General features: G+C 36.6%; 1 protein-coding gene across 8 annotated transcripts in view; it reads right to left on the reverse strand.

Annotated features, from left to right (window-relative positions):
• Positions 1-12,380: 12,380 nt before the first annotated feature.
• Positions 12,381-22,970, reverse strand: part of LOC106876760 (uncharacterized) — a 72,544-nt gene continuing 61,954 nt past the window's right edge. For 6 of the 8 annotated variants that reach the window (XM_014925452.3, XM_014925487.3, XM_052966942.2 and 3 more), the window contains one exon: positions 12,381-13,572. In XM_014925452.3, coding sequence (XP_014780938.1) covers positions 13,381-13,572 — 192 coding nt within the window. In that variant the 3' untranslated portion in view covers positions 12,381-13,380. Of the gene's footprint in view, positions 13,573-14,926; positions 15,022-22,970 lie in introns of all 8 variants that reach the window. The other 2 variants (XM_089350495.1, XM_052966945.2) reach the window with 1 other exon arrangement.

Here is a 22,970-nt window from a genome sequence, read left to right on the forward strand (position 1 = left end):
TGGACCCTGGTGCAGCTCTTCGGCTTGGCAGTTTCAGTTAAAGTGTCTAACCCATGACAGCCTGGAAAGCGAACATTTGATGATGATGATGAGGATAATATATATATATATATGATCATGATATATGTATATATATATACACATACATAAGTACATGTATGTATATAAGCAAAAATGTGCCACTGGCACGTATTTGAACAACATAAATAAATACAGTAAGTTCTTGATTTATTAAAATTATGCAAGTTATGGAAAGAGTCATAGCCCAACTAATTAGGGAGAGAGTTAGCCTAGATGAGATTCAGTTTTGTTTTGTGCCAGGGAGAAGCACCACTGATGCTATATTTCTGGTAAGGCAACTGCAAGAGAAGTACTGAGCCTAACATAAACCTCTGTACTTGCCTTTGTTGCCTTGGAGAAAGCCTTTGACAGAGTCCTCTGATCCCTTATCTGGTGGTCAATGTGAAAACTAGAGATAGACAAGTGGTTGATGAGAACTGTACAAGCTATGTATAGGAATGATACCAGTAAGGTAAGGGATGGCAATGAGTACAGCAAAGGATTCAGGGTACAAGTAGGGGTTCACCAAGGATCAGTCTTCAGCCCCCTCTTGTTCATCATAATCCTCCAGGCTATAACAGAGGAATTCAAGACAGGCTGCCCATGGGATCTCTATGCTGATGACCTTGCTCTTATTGCTGAATCACTACCAAAACTAGAGAAGTTCCAGGTATGGAAGCAAACTCTAGAATTGGAGGGTCTTAAAGTTAACCTAGCAAAAACCAAAGTTTTATTAAGTAAGAAGGCAGACAAATCACAAATCCCTTCAGGTAGAGGGCCCTGCTCGATTTGTTGAAAAGGCATTGGTAGCAACTCCATAAGATGCACCTGATGTAAGCTTTGGACACATAAAAGGTGCAGCAATATTAGAGGAAGGTTAACAGGGAAATTAGCTTTTGTATGTGGAAGAGACACAGGTACAATAAACACAGAAAATGTGCAGAAAATAGACTCCATCAACTGCCAGGGGAATATGCTAGAGGTAGTAGATAGCTTCCATTATCTAGGTGACCAAAGTTAGTAGTGGAGATGAATGTTCTGCAAGTGTAGCTGTGAGAATAAGATTAGGCTAGGTAAAGTTCACAGAGCTCCTACTTCTACTGGCAACAAAGGCCTCTCTCTCAGAGTGAAAGGCAGATTGTATGATGCCTGTGTGTGAACAGTTATGCTACATGGCAATAAAACATGGGCTGTGACAGCCAAGGACATGTGTAGGCTTGAAAGAAATGAAGCCAGTATGCTTCACTGGATGTGCAATATCAGTGTGCATGTTCGACAGAATGTAAGCATCTTGAGAGAAAAGTTAGGCATAAGAGGCATCAGATGTGGTGTGCAAGAGAGATGACTGCACTGGTTTGGTCATGTGATGAATATGGACAAGGACCACTGTGTAAAGAAGTGCCAATCTCTAACTGTGGAGGGAACCTGTGGTAGAGGTAGACCCAGGAAGACATGGGACGAAGTGGTGAAGCCTCACAAAGGCAATGACTAGTGACTGAGTACTTTGGCAATATGCTGTGCTTGAGAAGACCCTTCAAGCCAAGTGAAATCATAGTCATGGTTGATGCTGGTATCATATAACTGGCACCTCTGCTGGTGGCACATAAAGAGCACCTTTTGACCGTTGGACCTCACAGAGGCAAAGTGGTTAAGTTCCTTTTGAGCGTTGGGCCTCAGGGATGCAAAGTGGCTGAGTTCCTTTCAAGTGTTGGGTCTCACAGAGGCAATGACTGAGATCTTAGGCATTATGTTGTGCATGAAAAGATGACCCATTAAGCTGAGAAAAATCACAATCATGGCAGATACTGGTGTCATGCAAATGGCATTCACGCTGGTGGCACGTAAAAGCACCCATTACACTCTCAGAGTGGTTGGCATTAGGAAGGGCATCCAGCCCTAGAAAACCATGCCAAATCAAACTGGAGTCTGGTGCAGCCTTTCAGCTTACCAGCCTTGGTCAAACGGTCTAACCTATGCCAGCATGGACAATAGATGTTAAATGATGATGATGATGATGGTGATGATCTCTAATTCTAGAGGTTGTGTCTTAATTACCAAATGACAATTAAGACTAAGCTCCATCTGAAAAGGGGAGATGATCTCAAGACTCAAGAATTTTCCAATTGATGAACCATTAAGGAAAACAACAAGCTTATTGTCAGGGAATATGAGGAGAGTTGTGGATACATTTTCCTGCCTCTTTAGGTGTCATCTCCAGCAACCAAAGGACATAGCCATACACAAAGTTGAACACATTTAAGGCCTAGGTAATATATGTATATGCATGTGTTTGTGAATATATCTACATTTGTGTGTGTGTGTGAGTGCATATGTGTGTGTGTGTGTGTAAAGCACCCACTACACTCTCTGAGTGGTTGGCGTTCGGAAGGGCATCCAGCTGTAGAAACTCTGCCAAATTAGATTGGAGCCTGGTGTTGCCATCCGGTTTCACCAGTCCTCAGTCAAATCGTCCAACCCATGCTAACATGGAAAGCGGACGTTAAACGATGATGATGATATATATATATATATATATACACACACACACACAAATATATAGTGTACTATTCTGTGATGGTAATATTAACAAAAAAGGTACTCCATCTAATGTGAGATAAATATCTAATAAACACAGTATATATTTTTATAACCTACTAATAGTTTCATGTAATGACAACATCTCGGACAGCATTTTTAACACATCTGGTGCCTTCACACAATCCTCAGTCTAGCCTGGGCATTGTGTGAAGGCTAACCTGAGGATTACACGAAGACACCAGATGTGTTAAAAAATGTTGTCTGAGATGTTGTCATTGTATGAAACTATTAGTAGCTCATAAAAATATATAATATGTTTATTAAACAATTATATATACATATGCTGTAATGACATGTGGATTGTTGGTGATTTTTTTCCTCTTTCTTCATTTTCTTTTGGACTTTCCCATGTCTCCTGTTTCCGAAGAAGAGCTTTGCTCAAAATGTAAAACAACCACTCTTTCTTTCCTTCTCTGAGCATCTTATTAATACTTTGCATGTACCATGTCTTCGCATTGATGCTTTTTTCTGTTTTTCTTCTCCACTTTTTTAATTGATTAATTATATATATATCTATATATATCTTGTCAGTACTGCCTGACTGGCCCTAGTGCAGGTGGCATGTAAAAGCACCCACTACACTCTCGGAGTGGTTGGGGGTTTGAGTTGATTTGCCATTTGCTCGTTCCTTGCACATTTGGGATGAACGGTTGTGTGCCATCTAATACCTTTTCATCCTGTTTTGTATATTTTCATGGGTCAAATATAAAAATTGGATTTGAATGTTTTCTGTTTTTATTGGCTGTATATTACTAGTAATAATAATAATAATAATAGCAATAATAATGGGACCCCGAGGAGAAGGAGTATCCTATATTTTATAATATTTTATGATATGTATTAATCATTCTGGATGTTCCATCGAAATGTTCATAGGTCAATTTCATCATCATTATTATTATTATTATTATTATTGTTGTAATAAAATATTTTCAATGGATCAGCTTTGAGCTCTATTTAAAGTTGATATATATATATATATATATATATATATATATATACACACACACACATATATATATATACACACACACACACACACACACAGAACCACACTAATAGCTTAGGAGTGAAATTTAGGATTTCTCAGTTTTCTGTTTAATCAAGTTTGATTACTCATTAGACTAGAACAATGTGAAATGAAGGGTTTTGTTCAAGAAGACACATTGCCAGGTCCAGGATTTGAAACCAAAATCTTACAATCATGAGGTTAACACCCTAACCATCAAGACACATGCCTCCAAAATGCTTGTCATTTGTGTCAGTGGTTGCAGTTAATGGTCTGCCAGTGTATAGTTTGTCTTCAATGCTGGTTTCTCGTTCCCTAAAATTCTTCGGCCATTTGTGCACATTCCTGTTCCTGATGGTGTCATCTCTGTAAATGAGCTGTAGTCATCTGTGCATGTCAGGCAGCCTGCACTCCACTTGGTCAAGAACTCAATGATTGGACACTGGAACCTGTTATTTGCCTGCAATGAAGAAGAAAAGGAAGAGTTACTAAAGATGAAGTATCATTCTATCGACATATATGGGTGCATACATGTCTGTGAGTGTATGTACATAAGTGTATACACACACACACATAAATTCAAAAAATGGAACGCCTGACCCAGGCAAGCATAGAAAAGTACACATTAAAATGCTGCTGCTGTTGTCACTGTTGCCTCTGCTGATGAATGCACACATATACATATACAAGCTGTCATAACAGTGTTTGGTGTATGCATGTAGTAGACATATGTAGAGCATGGAATACTTTTCTTCCGTTGAGTGATGGCATTGTGTCATCCTTTGTATTTTGATACAAACACACTAGTTGCCTTACACTTGCATTCTCTTGTGTGTATGGAAGTGTATGCTTGTGATACATTCAGATTGCATGAATTCTCAAGTAGTGACCATCCTACTGATAGTCCTCATCAATTGGGATTGTCAATACTCTAAGGTGGAATACAGACTTATAAATTTCTATCTTAAAGTGTTATCTAAGAATTCAGACAGTTACAGCATGAATGAATCAGGACATTACCTTTATTTAATTGCTAGTAGGGCAACGATATTTCGTTTTGAAGCCATAATAAACTATCAAGTATACAACAGGTTTACAAGTCGATACTATGTCTTGCCTTGTGTTAGCAGTGCATTATTTTCACTTTTAAGTTTATCTCAATAGATCTGTCTCCCTGTCACTCTCTAATCATTCATCATCTGGCACAAGATCACTCCCTCAATGGCCCCTCTCCCTTAAAGATTCCATGTCTTGCAAAGTTACTTGGTGACTCTGCTAGTGCTGTTGCTACTTAAAAAATACCCAGTCCACTCTGTAAAGTGGTTGGCATTTGGAAAATCATCCAGCTGTAAAAACCATGCCAAAACTGACCTCACCTGTGCTGGTGCCATGCAAAAAGCACTCAGCCCATCTGTGGAGTGGTTGGTGTTAGGAAGGGCATCCAGCTGTAAAAACCATGCCAAAACAGACACTGAAGCCTGGTTCAGTCTTCTGCCTAGTAAGCTCCCAACACATACCAGAATGGAAGGAGGATGTTTCATGATGATGATGATGATTTTTTTTTAGAATTCAGAGCCAACACTGCAAATTACAATGTTTTGTAAATGAATATATCTTTGTACACAGTATAACCAAAGATAGCAAAAAATAGGTAATGGGTGTATATGCATATTTCAAGGGTTATTATCCTTTCATCAGCACCTCATCTAACCCATCAATAATCCACGAACACATTGCTTAAATACCCACTAGATTTAGCAGTGTAACATAATTAGATAGTCCAATTTGTATATTGAACACATTCCTGGTAGCTGGTACATATATATTTAATCACTGGCAAGGTCATGGCATTTTGTTTTGCAACCGTGATATACTACAAAGTATATTAAAGGTTTACAATTCAATACATTGTCTTATGTTATGTTAGCAGTGTGATATTCTCACTTTTAAGTTTATCTCTATAGATTTTCTTTAGAATTCAGAGCCTCCACTGCAAATTATGATGTTTCATGAATGAATATGTCTATATAGACAATGTGATTGAAGTTAGAAAATATAGGCAATGGGAGTATATGTGTCATTACTTTCATGTTTGATTATTCTGTGATTGTACTGGGAATAATTAAGGATGAAAAGATTTCAAATGAAATTCTCCAGCAGTCTGATGGAGAATCTCAATTGATCAGCATGTAGTTTCCTTAATGTCCATTGGCCCTGAAGATATTTTACTCTAAATATTCAAAATGCAAACTCATTTTATTCTATATGTTTGTGATTTGTATTGAGTGTGAACTGAAACAATTGTAGGCCTTCTTAAAAATGTTAATAAATTAAATTATATCCATTAATTTATATCCATTTTCTAACTTAATAATATTTGATATTCATAATATACCTATTTTTATATTGAAGAGATATTTCTCAACAATATGATATAGTAAACCAGTGTCACTTGGATGAAGTAATCCTCATAAGAGGTTTATATATCCTTATAGTGACTATATATATATATATATATATATATATATATGACAGGTTTCCGCACAGTTTCCCTCTACTAGATTCACTCACAAGGCATTGGATTGGCTCAAGACTATGGTAGAAGGTACCACTCTTTGGGAATGAATCCGAAACCATATGGTTGCAAAAGCAAGCTTCTTAACCAACCACCTGTACCATATATATAAAAAACGAGAGAGTAAAAGCATAGTAAAACAGAATTAAAGAGAGGGTGAAAGAGAAAGCGAGAGAATGAGCTAGTGAGAGAAAGAGAATGAGTTAGAGAGAGAAGAAGAAGAAGAAGAAGAACTGGGAGTGAAAGACAATAGTAAGGAGACGAAAGATAAACAAAGACACAGCATGCATGTTTGAAACAAGTTTATGTTGTCACTGTTGAGATATTTATGTAATTTGTCTATAATAGGTGTGTCCAACTTTAATGGACATATTTTTGTGATTTTAGATTCAAATAACCTCTGGCTTTTTATAAATACAACATTTACTGTCAAAAACAAGTATGTGGATATAGACATATCTCATTTCACCTGAGAATCTGAGTTTTCATTAAGCAAAAAGAAGAAAAAAAGAATTTCTTTATGTATTTTATTTTTAGTTTAAAATTTTATTTCTGATTATTTGTTTCTTATATAAAAATGTATACATTAGACCAAGTGACAATTAATTTCAAACATTCATATAATTTATTGCACATGATATTTTGGATATAAATTTATGCATTCACCTGTAGTGCATGCTCACAAATATACACATGTTTAGAGATGTAAAGATAAACTTACATGCATGTTTCTTTAGTAAATGTATATTTGACATCACTATACAAAAATAATCACTATGGTTAAATAAAAAAGTTTTTATTTTCAGGTCAGAAAAGAGTGTGTCAATCTGACTAGTTTCAGCATTTATGAATACCTCATCAGGTATTGGTTAAACTTTTTTGTGCACTGTGGATAAAGTGAGTGAATTATCAAACTCTGTTAAGATGCTAATTAATATTAAAAATTAATCAGATTGATCTCTTTTCCTGGTTGCAGAGAGAAAAAAAAAAAAAAAAATATATATATATATATATATATATATATATATATATATATATATACATATATCTAAAACTAATTATATCCAACTATTTGAAAGTGAAAGTGCAATAAGTGTGGTTTGCCATGAGAATGAAGGAAAATCCAACAGCCTTATATAACATAGCTTACCAATGAAGGATCCATTTCTTCAATAAAAGATGCATTTTACCAATGAAGGCCCCATCTTGCCAATGATCAGTCCACCTCTCTGAAGAAGGATCCATCTCTTCACTAAAGGAGTAATTGCTGATATTCTATATCTACTTTCCTCAGATCTCAACTATCAACTTAATCAAAATTCAAATGCTCTTAAATTTTATCTCAAGATTGCCTAGAATTTGATTAATTAAATATTAAAGATGCTGACTTATATATTATTTATTTGTACTTGCTGTTTATATTAAGAATTTTCAGTCCTGTAAACTCAACCGTTTCTTCAAAAGGTACTTATCATAAACTCTAACTTTTTAATAAAATCTAATGTAGTCAGTCTATGTAGAACCCTTGATTATTTCATAAAGTCCAGACATCACTTATTTTGGTATAGATTAACCCTTTGAGCTCATAACACCGGTTTACCAATGGATGGCTTATTTTTCTCTATACCGTAGAACCGCTCTACCAGTGGTGTGCATCAGGAAGCCATGTGTATGGTCAAATAGGGTTCAGGAGGTCAGGGCTCAAAGGGTCAAGTTTGCAAGATAGTAATTTCAAGAATGCATTTTGATATTGTATCATATATATTCTTGATACAGGCATGGCACCATGGGAATATATCTACTATTATAGTCTTATGTTAACTGAACCAAATTTGATGACTGGCACCCGTGCCAGTGGAGTGCTAACAGCATCATCCGAGCAGGATCACTGCCAGAGCAGCGGTCTTGCTCCCATGCTGGTGGCATGTAAAAAGCACCATTTGAGCACGATCGTTTCCAGCTTCACCTTACTGGCACTTGTGCCGGTGGCATGCGAACAAAACATTAGCTGACTCCTGTGCAGGTGGCACATAAAAAACACCATTTGAGCATGGCCGTTGCCAGTACCGCCGGACTGGCCCTCGTGCTGGTGGCACGTAAAAAGCATCCACTACACTCTCAGAGTGGTTGGCGTTAGGAAGGGCATCCAGCCATAGAAACTCTGCCAGATGAGATTGGAGTATGGTGTAGCCATCTGGTTCGCCAGTCCCCAGTCAAATCGTCCAACCCATGCTAGCATGGAAAGTGGACGTTAGATGATGATGATGTTGGCCCAGATCATGCAAATGAAATTTGGTGCATGGTGACTGTGCAGCAGTTAGATGTATGTATTCATGAGTAGTAGATTTAATCCATTGTCCACTCTAACACCATATTCTGGCCCTTGGATACCTTTGGTTACGTTCTTCTCTCTATTGTGACATTTGGACCAGTTGTCTGACCTGCAGATAACCCATGAGTCATAGTTTCTCCCCCTCTTTCTCCCACCACTCTCAGGAGCCTTGTGAAAGGTGATGGGAGCTCTCCTTGCCATTAAGAAGCACCTGTTCTATTAATGTTCTTAGATCAACATTGCTTGAATTACCACCTTTCCTGTCTCTTACTTTGTAGTTAATTAACTAAGTGGCTATTTCATAAAGATTCTGCACAAATGTGTTAAGGAAGAAAAAACAGTCAGCAATGAAAAGTGTTGGTTTGTGTGTCTAGCTGAGATACTTAGATAGGTTTCGGCCACATTGACCTAGGCCATAGCTAACTTACTAGCATCACCTGGAAAGGACATTTAGTAATGTATTTTTCTATAGTTATTTTTAGGCACCATTGCCCATTCAATTAAAAAGTTGTTGTTTGCAGCAGTATATCCGAGTGTAGGTGGTTTATGTGGAATTTGTTGGAGATATTCATGGTTACAATGGCAAAGACATTTTGGCAAACAGTTAGGTTCTGGTTACAATGAGGTATCATGTTGTGGCTTGCCTGGTGCTTCAATCATCAATAGATTGTTTCATCTCATCCTCCCAAATATACAAGTAATATAACAAGCCAATGAGGGAGACTTTATGTGGTTGCTTGACTACATAGCTTCCTAGAAAATAGCAATTGAATCTGCTCAACTATCAAATAAAATATAGCAAAATGATTGTTAGGAAATATAATGATAAAATTTGTTCCAGCTAAAGTAGAAGCTTTCAGAACATTTTATAATAACAGACAGTACTTGTTTGTTAGCTGGTTGTTGAGGGGGAATCAAAGAATAGGAAAATGCTATTGTATATATTTTCAATGGAGTTTCCTGTAGAAGGTTTGCCTGCATTAGCGCATATAACTCATTGTTATGGCTATTGGCAATTCTATTTGAGCAGTCCATTAAACAGTCTAATGTATGAAGCACTTAATAATGCCAGCAGAGTGCAAGCTCCTTGTAGGATCTACCATGCTGAACAGGTTAAAGGATAGAGGCCAGAATAATTTGAACCAACTTTTCCCAGAGGTAAAACTGGGCTTGTGTAGGGCCAACAACTCTACCTAGAAAAAAGCAACATTACAAAATCATCATATAGATTCATAGGGCTAATTTCCTGTTTCCATGGTGCATATATTATTCCTGGACGGAATGCTGATCCATTGCAGGATTACTCATTTTCATCAGCTGAGTGGACTGGAGTTACATGAAATGAAATGTTTTGCTTGAGAACATAATGCATTCTTGGTCAAGAAATCAAAACCACAATCTTGTAATCATGTGATCAACATCCTAACTACTAAGCCATGTGCTTCCACAATAATGGCCTTTGCTACTACACAACTGATAAGTTTACTCAACCCCAAACAATCCTAAATTACTCACTTTAGCATTTATGATAAAAGATCTTTTGCACACTGGTGACTGTTGTCCAGTGTTGTCATGCACAATAAAAAAAAAATTTCAAATGCCTATGAATAAAATTTCATTGGTCATTTGCTAAAACTGTTGTTCTTTATCAATCTTGCCCGAGAAAAGGTTCATGTGGATCCAGAAATAATGGTATTTGGTTAACATTTTAAAAAATGTGTCTTCTTTTAAATATCTTGTCAGCGTGTTGAATAAGGATGTAAATCTCAATGACAAAACTGCAGATAGAACACAGAAGTCATGGATATCTTTTGGAAAATGATAATCTTCATTATTGTCTCAATGATAAATTAAAAAAATGACAATAAAATATTTATTTTTAAAACATGATTTTGCCTGTGTGTATTTTTTGCTTATATATTATGGCTGTGGAACATGAACATGTTAATTGGTTGGAACATTTTCAATAAAAGTGTCTTCTTTTACTTGTTTCAGTCATTAGACTGTGGCCATGCTGGAGCACCACCGTGAAGAATTTTTAGTCAAATGAATCGACTCCAGTACTTTTTTTTTTTAAGCCTGGTACTTATTCTGTTGGCCCATTTTCTGAACTGCTAAGTTAAGGGGATATAAACAAACCAACACTGGTTGTCAAGTGGTGTAGTGGGAACAAAACACACACACACGCGCACACGATGGGCTTCTTCCAGTTTCAGTCTACCAAAGCCACTCACTAGGCTTTGGTTGGCCCAGAGCAATAGTAGAAGACATTTGCCTAAGGTGCCACACAGCTGGACAGAACCTAGAACCATGTGGTTGGGAAGCAAACTTCTTACCACACAGCCACATTGAAAAATTTTGCATACATCTTGGTGAGACTATGTAAGGAATATTGAAATTTTGTAAGGAATATTGATGTTTTGGTGTTAGCAAATGTTGCATGCACAGAAGCTTTCTTATAATGTAGCAGACCAAAGTGGGCAGGCCATGCAGTTCACATAGAATACAAAAGAACTCCAAAGTGTCTGTTTTATGGAGAATTATGTTCTTGGGAAAATACCCACTGAAAAATTTGAAGTTAAATGATAAAGACTATCTTAAATTCAATGTAAAAACAGTGGGTAATATTCATGTGAAAGGTTAAAGGACAAAAGGGGATACAAATACACTTAATGTGTTCAAGCAATATAAAGCAAATCTCATTAGATATGCAAAACTGAAGTGAGGTACAGAGAAAGAAAACCCTATAAAAGATCAATAATCAACTTGTAAACAAGTTTGTCTTTCTAGACTGGTCTAGTTGGCCATGTTACATGAACAAAAGATTGTGATGAGGGTAAAAATAGATCATTGCCTCTTTAAAAAAGACAATGTCGGCCAATCATGTTTGAAACTTTATCTCTTTATTGGAAGTCTAAAGAGACATGTTTGTACACAATGCCAACTGTCATGATTGTGTATTGCATTTAACTGAGACATTTAAATAATACACTGGAGCCTTGATATGGAAAACTAGTAAAAAAAGCAAAGAGAAGGAACATGCAAAATATTTTGTATGCACTTTCCTCTCCATTTTTTTGCCATCCAATAAAAATTTCTCAACAGAAAACAAGAGAGAGAAAAAAAAGACTTAGAAGTAAATCTTTCCTCTTGAGTACACACACACACACTCTCTCTCTCTTCCCCCCCTCTCTCTCTCTCTCTCTCACTACCATTATTAAGCAGCCTCCAGTGAACAGAACACATTTATTTAATAGTTACAGTAAAAGCTGCAAATCATGAGCAAGGTTGAAAATTTATCTTTAAATTGCAGCTCATTAACAAGCAATAATTATAATCATTACTGAGCTGACTGCCATCATTATGTATGAGTGTTTGTGTGTGTGTAATGTATGTATACCTCTGCCATCTCTTGACAACTGATGCTGGTGTGTTTATGTCCCCATAACTTAATGATTCAGCAAAAGAGTCCAATAGAATAAGTACTAGGCTTACAAAAAACAGCATGGTCACAGTCAAAATGACTGAAACAAGTAAAAGGGTAAATGAACAAGAGAATGTATGTATGTATGTATGTATGTCCTTAAATCGCAGCCTTGGTTTCTACTGGGGTCTTTTTCCACTTACAAGGTCCCCATATGGCATCTGCTTAGGGATCCTGCTATCCTTCATTCTAATAAGGTGTCCAGTCCAACGTAACCGGTGCTTGTGCATTATCACCTAAATATTCAAGATATCAGCTTTCCTCAGGACCTGTGGTGTCTGGAGTTTAAAAAAAAAAAATCAAAGGAAGAACAACAAGTATACAAGATTTAACTGCTTTTTGTTTTTATTTATATATTTTTTGTAAATTGTATTATCTCCATCATAACATTCCAGACTGTCATCAATATTAATTCAATTGTCAAATCAATTAATCAATCAATCACAATAGATGAAACCTTATGTTTTAATTTCAAACAAGAGCTTCTTTGAATGATTAAAATCTTTAAAAAAAAAAAAATTTCTATCTTAAAAAATATGAATTTTGAAAGACTTTTCATTTTTTTTCTTAATTTCCTTATTTGTAACTGCTTCAAAAGTAGCTACGTATGTACGTGTGTGTGTGTGTGTGTGTGTGTTTTTACACCAATATTTTTGTGTGTAAAAGGACAGTGAGTGAGAGAGTACTCAATATGGTAAATAAAATTTCATATGTATATATATATATATATATATATATATATATATGTATGTATGTATGTATGTATGTATATACGTATATATATATATTTGTATGTATGTATATATATATGTATGTATGTACTTATTTCACAGTGCATTGATGAATACAGTCAAGCATGCAATACAGTGGATTGGTTGACTGCATGAAATCTTTACGTTTGAGCATAGGGTGTATATGTAATCCTGTTACATCAATGAGTGTCAGACTCAACACACACTTCTAACAAAAGATTGTCATGAGCTCTTTTTTGGTTCAGTATCACAAAATAAATAAACAGCAACTATATATATGCATATATGTATATTTATATATATATATATATATATATATATATATATATATATATATATACACACACACAAACACGTACTGAGAGTTTTACAGTTTTGCATTAGAATTTGCTTTTCAGGTGTTATTAGGAAAGAATTTAGTGTAGCACCAAGGATGGCTGTAGTATTTAGGCATTCCAGTTCTTCAGAGAAATTGGATTGACAAATGCAATGATTGTCCTTCACATTGATGGTACCAACTGCAAAAGGTAGAATATAAAATGAAATATTAAAATAGGTCTGGGTTTGGCATCATGTGAATTCTTTGAGTGATAGGAAATGTTTAAGTTCCAAAGGAATTTCCAACTCTTTAATGCTGTCATCTATGCAATAACGTAAGTTCCTGCGAATGCTTATTCGGCACCAGTCCATTAATGAGCGGTGTGGGTAGATAAGCAGTTTAAACCAAGGTGCAACATGCTGGTAACTACTGCACATTTGTACCTGAGGAAAGAAGCAAAACAAAGAGTAGGTAAGTAATAACAATGTAAAACAATAATAAGGATTTGGTGATGCAAATATACAGTCATATAATTTGTGAAAGGTGTGTAATTGATTGAATCAATGCTAGTGTATCAATGATGCACACTTTAGTGGCTTTGAAGGATACGAGGGGTGCTGAAAAGATCCTGGCTTTAAGGATATTTCAAAAGGCCTGGTTGGAGACCTAACCTTCCAAGTTTTTTTAAAGGGCTTAGAAAAATTAAAGGACTGCTGCAATAAGTTCAAGAATGATGAACGAAAAACCCATGTTCCCAGAGCTGAATTCTTCAAACCCCAAAGAATTTCTCTCAACACATGGCTTTGATGCTTTCCCACTACTCCTGCTCATGTTAAGAGATGCACATATTGTCAGCCACTAGGAACATACTCAACTGGTTAAGGTAAGCAACTGGAAAACATCTGTGGTATTGAGTAGAATATTTGCTGTAGCCCATCTTTTTATACCAAGACAAAGCATGTACATAATAACACCTCCAGTCAGTTAAAATCCGAAGCCATGAGAGTCACTGCCTGGTATTGCATATTATTATAATTATCATCATTATTATTATTGAGTGAGAGAGCAGTGCATGCCCTCAAAGTGACACTGAGGTACAAATATACCCATCATGATTACCCATCCGATAAGCGTACACCAGGCACATGCATCACAAACCATATGTGTGCAGCATCATATCAAGATAAACAGTACATGGTGGGGCCCAGTTAGAATTGAGCCCCATCCTGCTCAAAAGGTCCCTGAATAAGGTTTGTTTAAGGCTGTTGAATGAAACATCCATGCTTCTAGTGATAAATTATTTAAACCCCAAAGAATTCCTCTCAACGCATGGCTATGATGCTCCTCCACTACTGCTCATGATCAGAGATGCATATGTTGTCAGCCACCAAGGGACATGCCCAAAGGTCAAACAATTGACAAGCAAATCTGTAGTATTGAGTAGAATATGGTGGCGAATGTAACATCACCAAGAAAGAAGACATGGGGAAAGAGATTGAGAAAGATGGGGCAGAGGAGGATGTGTCTAACTGTGCAGCTCTATACAAGAAATTGAGCTGGTTGGGGTGGGGTGGGTGAGCGCATCGCCAGTGAGGGAAGATGTTGTTATGTGTGAGAAGACACAAAACAAACAAGAAAGATATGCCTGATAGAGAGAGAGAGGGAGGGAGAGAGAGAGGGGTGGGGAAAGGGACCACAACAGAATTTATTAGTTTAAATATAGAAGTTTAAATATTTCATAGAACATGGCTGTTCTTACAGAGTAAATAAGAAATTTAAAAAATTATTTCGATTTACATGAAGAAGATGTAGTTATTTCCATTGCAGTCTTGAGTTAGCTGATTTGAGTCAGCATGGAAATTCAAAAGTGGTAGTGGGGGAAGATGGTGTCGCTGTATTTGAGAAGACAGAAAACAAACAATTAAAGAAATTATTTTGATTTACATGGAAAAGATGTAGTTATTTCCATTGTGGTCTTGAGAAGACACAACACAAACAATCCAGTGTGATTCAGTGGTTGATGCTTAGAGACCAGACATTGTTGTAGTGGATAAAAGGAAAAAGGAAACCAATATCATAGATATTGCCATACCTAGAGACATACATGTATGTGACAAAGAACTGGAAAAGATTGTAAAATACAAGCTACTAAAAAACAAAAAATAATAATAATAAAATCTTGAATGTTGGCAATGAAGAGAGTAACTGTCATTCCAGTAGTTGTAGGGGCACTGGGAGCACTAACAACCAGGTTTGAGAAATATGTCGGAGAAAGTGGAATTGACATGAGGACAGAACATGCTCAGAAAACTGCTCTGTTGGGGACAAGGAGAATTTTGAGATGGGTACTTAGGTGTTAGGTATTGTGGAAAGTGACACTGTGAGACCTTTGACAACAGGTTGCTGTCTGCTCTTAATTAATTGGAGCAAGTAAAATTGAGAGCTCTGAGAAGTAAAATGGAAATAATAATAATAATAATAATAATAATAATAATAATAATAATAATAATAAATGCCCGGATGCAGTACCAGGCAGTGGCTCTCATGGCTTCTGATCTTAATTGATTGGAAGTGTTATCATGTACATTGTTTTGTCTTGGTATAAAAGATGGGTTACAGCAAATATTCTGCTTAATACCACAGATTTGCTTGTCAGTTGTTTGACCTTAACCAGTTGAGCATGTCCCTTGGTGGCTGACGATATGTGCATCTCTGATCATGAGCAGAAGTAGTCGGGGAGCATCATAGTCATGTGCTGAGAGGAATTCTTTGGGATTTGAATAATTCACCTTTGGAAACATGGATGTTTTGCTCAGCATCCTTAAACAAAGCTTATTCAGGGACCTTTTGAGTGGGATGGGCTACTCGACCTGAAGAAAATTCTAACTGGGCCCCACCTGCAAGGCCATGCACTGTTTATCTTGATATGAGATCACTATGTCGCGCACATATGGTTGTGATGCATGTGCCTGGTGTACCCTTATCAGACGGGTAGTCATGATGGGTATAATGGGCTTTGTATATTTTACCCCAGTGTCACTTTGATGGCATGCACTGCTCTCTCACTCAATAATAATAATAATAATAATACAGTACTGCTACAGTTTGCTGCTAGTGCAGAAGGAGTTAGCAAAAATGGACTTGAGAGTGCTCATGAATTTCAATCAAGAACAGCCAACAAGAGAGAAGAAACCTTGCTCTGTATGAAATTACATGGTCAGTTCCACCGTGAAACCAACAAATTAAAAGACCAGGAAGCATCATGGAGGTGGCTCAATAAGGGTAACCTAAAAAAGAATACTGAAAGCCTAATCATCACTGCCCAGGACTAGGCATTGACTATAAACTAAGTGAAAATGAATATATACCACACAAGTTCAATGGACCTCTGCGGAATGTGTGAGAAGAGCGGTGAAAGCATGACTCACATTGTTAGTGCTTGTGAGAGTCTTGCGCAGAAAGAATACAAGCGTAGATACAACAAGGTCACCCAAAACCTCCACTGGCTACTATACCGTAAGTATGGATATGAGGTTACGGGTGCTTACCAACATACATCAGAAAAGGTAATGGATGAAAAGGGGAAGGCATAAATCCTCTGGGACTTTGATTTCCAGACAGACAGGGTGTTAGAGCACTGATGGCCGGATATAGTAACCTTTAGGAGGGACAAATGAGTGCCTAATAATTGATGTGGCAGTGCCAGGAAAATGACATATCATCATGAAAGAAAGAGAAATGGTTGATAAATATGGAGACCTGAGAATTGAGATCACTAAGATGTGACAGCTACGAGAGTCAAACATAAAGGTTATCCCTATTGTCATCGGAGCATTGAGTTCAATACCACCCAATCTGAAAAAATATGTGTAAACCTTAGAGATACCCTACAGTTTAGATGTATTGCAAAAGTCGGCATTACTTGGAACTGCATGCATATTGCATAAAGTACAGTCTGTCTGAGGTCCTCATTGTGACTTGACAAGCAGCAGAAACCACTGGTAAGCAAAATATCTTCAATCAACAACCTCACGATATTGTATACTGTGTGATGTCTATGATAATAATAATAATAATAATAATAATAATAATAATTATTATTATTATTTCTACTCTAGGCATAAGGCCTTGAAAATTTTTGGAGAAGAGGGATAGTCGATTATATTGACCCCAGTGTGTAACTAGTCCTTATTTAATCGACCTTGAAAGGATGAAAGGCAAAGTTGACCTTGGCAGAATTTGAACTCAGAACGTAGCAGCAGATGAAATACTGCTAAGCATTTTGTCCGGCAGGTTAATGATTCTGCCAGCTTGCCTCCTCAATAATAATAATAATAATAATAATAATGATAAATCCTTTATATGTCACTAGGGCTTAACAACATGGAAGAATGTCCCAAAGATAGGATACAACAGAGTTAGAGGGGTACATCAAACCATATAAAATAAAATTAACAACAGCACCAACAAATAACAATTACAAAAACAGCAACAATGGGAAGAGGTCCTTAATAAGCAAAAGATGGTTACCTGGGCCCAGTCAATAAATCCCAAAGTTCCAGCACATATTGAAAATAGACCTGATTAAACAAAGCTATAATCAAAGATATTCCAGTCATGTTTATCTGATTCAATTTTACAAATATTATCTGATGTTTACTTTATTACTTTTTAAGATAGCAAGATGTTCATAATTTGCTTATTACTATTTTTAACTATTTTTAACTATTTTTCAGCTCTTCAAAACATCTGTGTAACAGGAAGGTTTAACAACAAAAAAACTATAACAATAAAGATTAAACAAAGACAGTAAACTATATAATACAATAAAGAAAACATGACCGTACAACACAAAACTGTGGCAAAAAAACCTGTATGGCTTATGTAAACAAACACACTCTAATAAAAAATATCAAAAGCTAAATTTTCTTTCATGAATTATTTTCCACAGAAATAAAACTGAATAAATTAAACATAGGTCAATAGCAAAATAGTTCAGCATAAATCTAGTTTAATTTACGTGGTATGGGACAAGCAGCAAAGCTGGTGGGATTATTAGAACAGTGGGAAAATACTTGATAGCATTTGTCATGATCTCTTGTGTTTTTGAGCTCAATTTCTGCTGTGGTCAACTTTGTTTTTTTATTCCTCCTGGGTTGATTTAGTAAAGTATTAGACAAGTATTTAAAAATTGCAGACCTTGTGCTAAAATTTGAAACAATTTAAGTGCTGTGGGGGAAGACTGGAAATGCTGACTTTTATCCATTTGAATGAATTAGAAATACACCTAGACATAGTTGGGAGAGCCACCAATACAGGATGAGTGAAAGAAAGAAAAAACAAAACAATTAAGTGATGAGAAATCTAATCTTACTATAAGATGGTTCTAAAAAACAATCTGAGTTAACACAATGCTTAACAAAAAAAAAAAAAAGAAATGATACTCTTGTTTTAAATTGAGTGTCTGGTATTAGAAAGGTATCTAAAAACAGAACAAACTCTACTGATCTATATAACCCTTCTCATCACCAAAAATTTATGTCTGTTTTCCATGCAAGCATGGGCTGGATGTATCATCAAGATCCAAGTCAGTTCATATTTGGAGTTACTGTTCTCCTAGATGAGTTGTAGGATCGTATCTCAGTTGTAGACTTTATTATTGACCTGGTTTTTGTGGATGGATGCCCTTCCCATAACCAACTCCTTTAGAGAGTGTACCGAGTGCATTTTATTGTGGTATTGGCACTAGTGAAGTTGTTTTGCATCCTGTTAGAACAAATGCTCTATGATGCATTTGTTCACTCAAGGTAGCAATTCTGAGAAGATGACCAGAAGATCAGGATAGCTTTGACAGGAGAATCAGGATGGATGGGTAAAAGTTGTAAGACTATGGGAGTAGAGTTGTGTACTTTGGGTGAGAGTGTAGTAGAAGATGAAGAGCAGAAAGTGCGATAGATAGTGATGGAAATGAGAAATTTACTGTCCACTTTTGCATGCTTGCATGGGATGGATGGAATTTGTTGAGGCAGATTTCTTTATGGTTGGATGCCCTTCCTGTCAACAACCCTCACCTGTTTCCAAGCAAGGTCATATTCCCTTGTGGCTGGAAACAGAGGGCACTACTTGTATGAAGGTAACACTTGTTTACAACTATCATGTGACGTCAGGACAAAAGTACAGACACATACACACACACTCATACACATTATATACATGTACATATACACACACACACACACATGCATATGCATATATATCTTTCAGTTTCTCTCTACCAAGACCATTCACATTTAAATGATGATGATGGTCATTAATCTAGTTTCTGAACATCATAGCTATTCAGTCTGATGCTACAAAAGCATTCAGTAATTTTAATAAATAATAGACCAAAGACAGAATTTGATTCAATAAATATTACCTTTACTTGGATGCAAACAAGTCTAAATGTTCTGCGTATTTCAAGTAGCCAAATAGGAAGTTGACTTGTTTGTTCAGCTGTGTTATTGGTATAAGAATGTACAATCTGTCAACATGCAATTAATTGTGTGTATTTAATGTAACAGACAGTGCATTTTCTCTACTGTCCAACCAGTTTCTCTATATTACTGGGTTTACATTCCTTCAGTCTGAATTTTTTCAGAATTTTTGGTTTGTAGTCCATTGAATTGTTGGGATACTATTGAAAACTTCACCGACCCCCATTCAATTCTTGATTATAACCTGGTGTTTAAGTTGTGCAGATTAACCCTTTTTGATACCCAAGACTATGCTTCACTCTCCAGCTCGATTTTTTTTTCTTTAAGCTTCAGTCCAAGGACTGTGGCCATGCTGTGGCACCACTGTTTACTTTGCTGCACTTTCACTAAACCTCCTCTCATGTGTGACATTTGGTGGATGAGGGAGTTTGATGTTGCTGCCCCCATCTGTGTTTCTTGCCTAGAGGTAGGTTCATCCAGAACTCTTGACAGAAGGAGATCTAGTTTTGTTTTGAAAAAGCCTACATCCATGCCATGCAGGTCTCTCAGGATCTGTGGGAGGATACTGAAAAGTTGTAGGAGTTTGAAGCCCAAGCTGTTGCAGTATCTGGTCCTGTATCCTGATGGCAATATTGGGATCTTTGGTACCATGCAATAGCACCCCTGTTTGTATAAATGACAATGCCAAACTTTGGAACAGGTTTTTCTAGGATTTTCCAGATATATGTTACTGTATATCAGTTCTGCCTTCATTCCAGGGAGTATAGTTAACTCTTTCAGTCTCTTCCAGTAGCTGATATGTTGCATTGTATCAATTTTCATTGTGTGGCTTCACTGGATTGCCTCAAGTTCCATTGTTAATTTTACACTGTTTGGTAACACAGTTGGGAGCAATAATCCAGAGGGCTGAGAATGAAAGTCCTCCAGAGGACCATCATGGTTTCATTTTCTCTTGTTCTGAAAGTTCAAAAGATCCACCTGGCCAGCTGTCAGCATTTTATTGCGAGCTTAATAATGTGCACCTGGAAAGATGCATCATTACTCATGTCGGTGCCTAGGTCATGCACTGATTTTGATACAGGGACGGAATCCCTCCTGGGCCAGTGTATCCTGTCTGCTTTTCGGTGAGCTTCCTGTGTTGGTAGTGCAGGGCTTGGAATTTTCCAGCATTAAACTGCATGTTATTTTCCTCAGCCCACCTGTATATTGCATCTAATTCACGTTGCGGATGCACAACATCTCCAGGATTCTTTATCCTCTGAGAGACTTTTGTATCATCTACATAGCTAGCAAGGAAAACCAATCATTATTTGTGTTTTCTTGGAGGAGGCCCCATTGATCACCACTACCTGACTTCTATCTTTTAGATCAACAATACAAACTATCTTTTAGATTTATGATACAAACTTCCTGATTTAAAGTGATATAAATTAAAACCTTCCATAAAAATTTCATGTTAATTTATGTTCCAAACACCAGCTTAATAGTAACAAATTTATTTTACTAAATTCTTCATAGTTTTTAGAATTAATTGAAGATGATGAAAAAGAGTGTATTTCAACTGAAATATGGTCACAAAATGATTAAGTGATATAAATTAAAACCTTTCATCAAAGTTTTATGTTAATTCATATTCCAATTGCCAGTTTAATAATGACAAAATTATTTTGCTAAATCCATCATTATTTTCAAAATTAATTGAAAAAAAAAAGCAGTATATTTCAACAGAAATATAGTAACTAATGATGGAATCTTCCATCGATAACAACTTATGAGTGTTCAGCTTTTGCTGAATGACCTGTTCAAATGATTTGTTTATAGTGATCAAAAGTATGTGCTGTACATTTATTCCTTCCTTCCATTAGATCAACATTGCCTGAACAAGTGCATGGTGTATGATGCATCAGTTGTTGAAGTGATCACAGAGCAGTGTGAAATGAAGTGTTTTGCTCAAGAACACAATAACCCTCTTAGTCTAGGAATAAAAAGCACAATCTCACAATTGTGAGTGCAACACTCTGGCCACTGGGTTATGCATCCTAGTCACTAATGGATTAACAATACTTGATATCATTGACATACGTGCAGGAGTGGCTGTGTGGTAAGTAGCTTGCTTACCAGCCACATGGTTCCGGGTTCAGTTCCACTGTGTGGCACCTTGGGCAAGGGACTTCTACTATAGCTTTAGGCTGACCAAAGCCTTGTGAGTGGATTTGTTAGACTGAAACTGAAAGAAGCTTGTCATATATATGTATATATATATATATATATATATATATATATATATATATATATATATATATATATATATATATATATATGTGTGTGTGTGTGTATGTATGTGTGTGTATATGTTGTGTATCTGTGTTTGTCCCCCCAACATCGCTTGACAACCGATACTGGTGTGTTTAGGTCACCGTAACTTAGTAGTTTGGCAAAAGAAAACGATAGAATAAGTACTAGGCTTACAAAGAATGAGTCCTGGGGTTGATTTGATTCGACTAAAGGCGGTGCTCCAGCATGGCCGCAGTCAAATTACTGAAACAAGTAAAAAGAAAAAAAAAAGATTTCACTCAGTTACAAGCAACTAAACTAGATTCCTGTTTGCCTTTCCACCCTTGTTTTACCTGCAGATCTTCAGGGTGGGTATAATCAACACCAGTCTTATTGGTCGAGTAGCATGTCATCTTTCAAAGATCACACCCAATCAGCTTATAAAATAAAGGGCACATTGGATTATGTGGTTCTAAATGTATGCAAGATGGGAGGGGCAAGTTTAGAGCACCTTTGATTACAGGCTTGTTCCTTCATGCCTGAGCTGAAGCTAAAATGCTGCTGCTACTACTACTACTACTACCACCATCACCAGCACCAAAGATGGCGGGTATCTTTAGCTAAACAACGGTGCCTAAAGAACATCAAGGCCAATAAACTCCGGAAGAACAATCATACTCCCAAGTCTGTCACGTGCTTTCTAAAGCTACCACACTTTGACGACAGAACTATTGCAGCGATACAACACACAATCTGCAGGGAAGGATTCGACATACAGATAGAGCACACTGGCCCTTCCCTGAGAAAAGCTCTGTCCAAGAACAACACCTCTCACTACTCCGAGGAGTGCACATTATCGAACTGCCCCATCAGTGACCCTGAATTGTGCCAGAGGACCTATGTTGTTCTATATTTAAGAGATGAGGAATTATGTATATTATTTACATTATTTAAATTTGACGGATATTTGTCCTCATCTTGTTTGTTGTTAACACAACATTTCGGCTGATATACCCTCCAGCCTTCATCAGGCGTCTTGGAGAAATTTCAAACCTGGGTTCTCATTCCTAAGGTATTTTTCGATGTTATTA

The sequence above is a fragment of the Octopus bimaculoides genome, chromosome 4 (assembly GCF_046866305.1).
Source record: "Octopus bimaculoides isolate indiv1 chromosome 4, ASM4686630v1, whole genome shotgun sequence".
Taxonomy (NCBI): domain Eukaryota; kingdom Metazoa; phylum Mollusca; class Cephalopoda; order Octopoda; family Octopodidae; genus Octopus; species Octopus bimaculoides.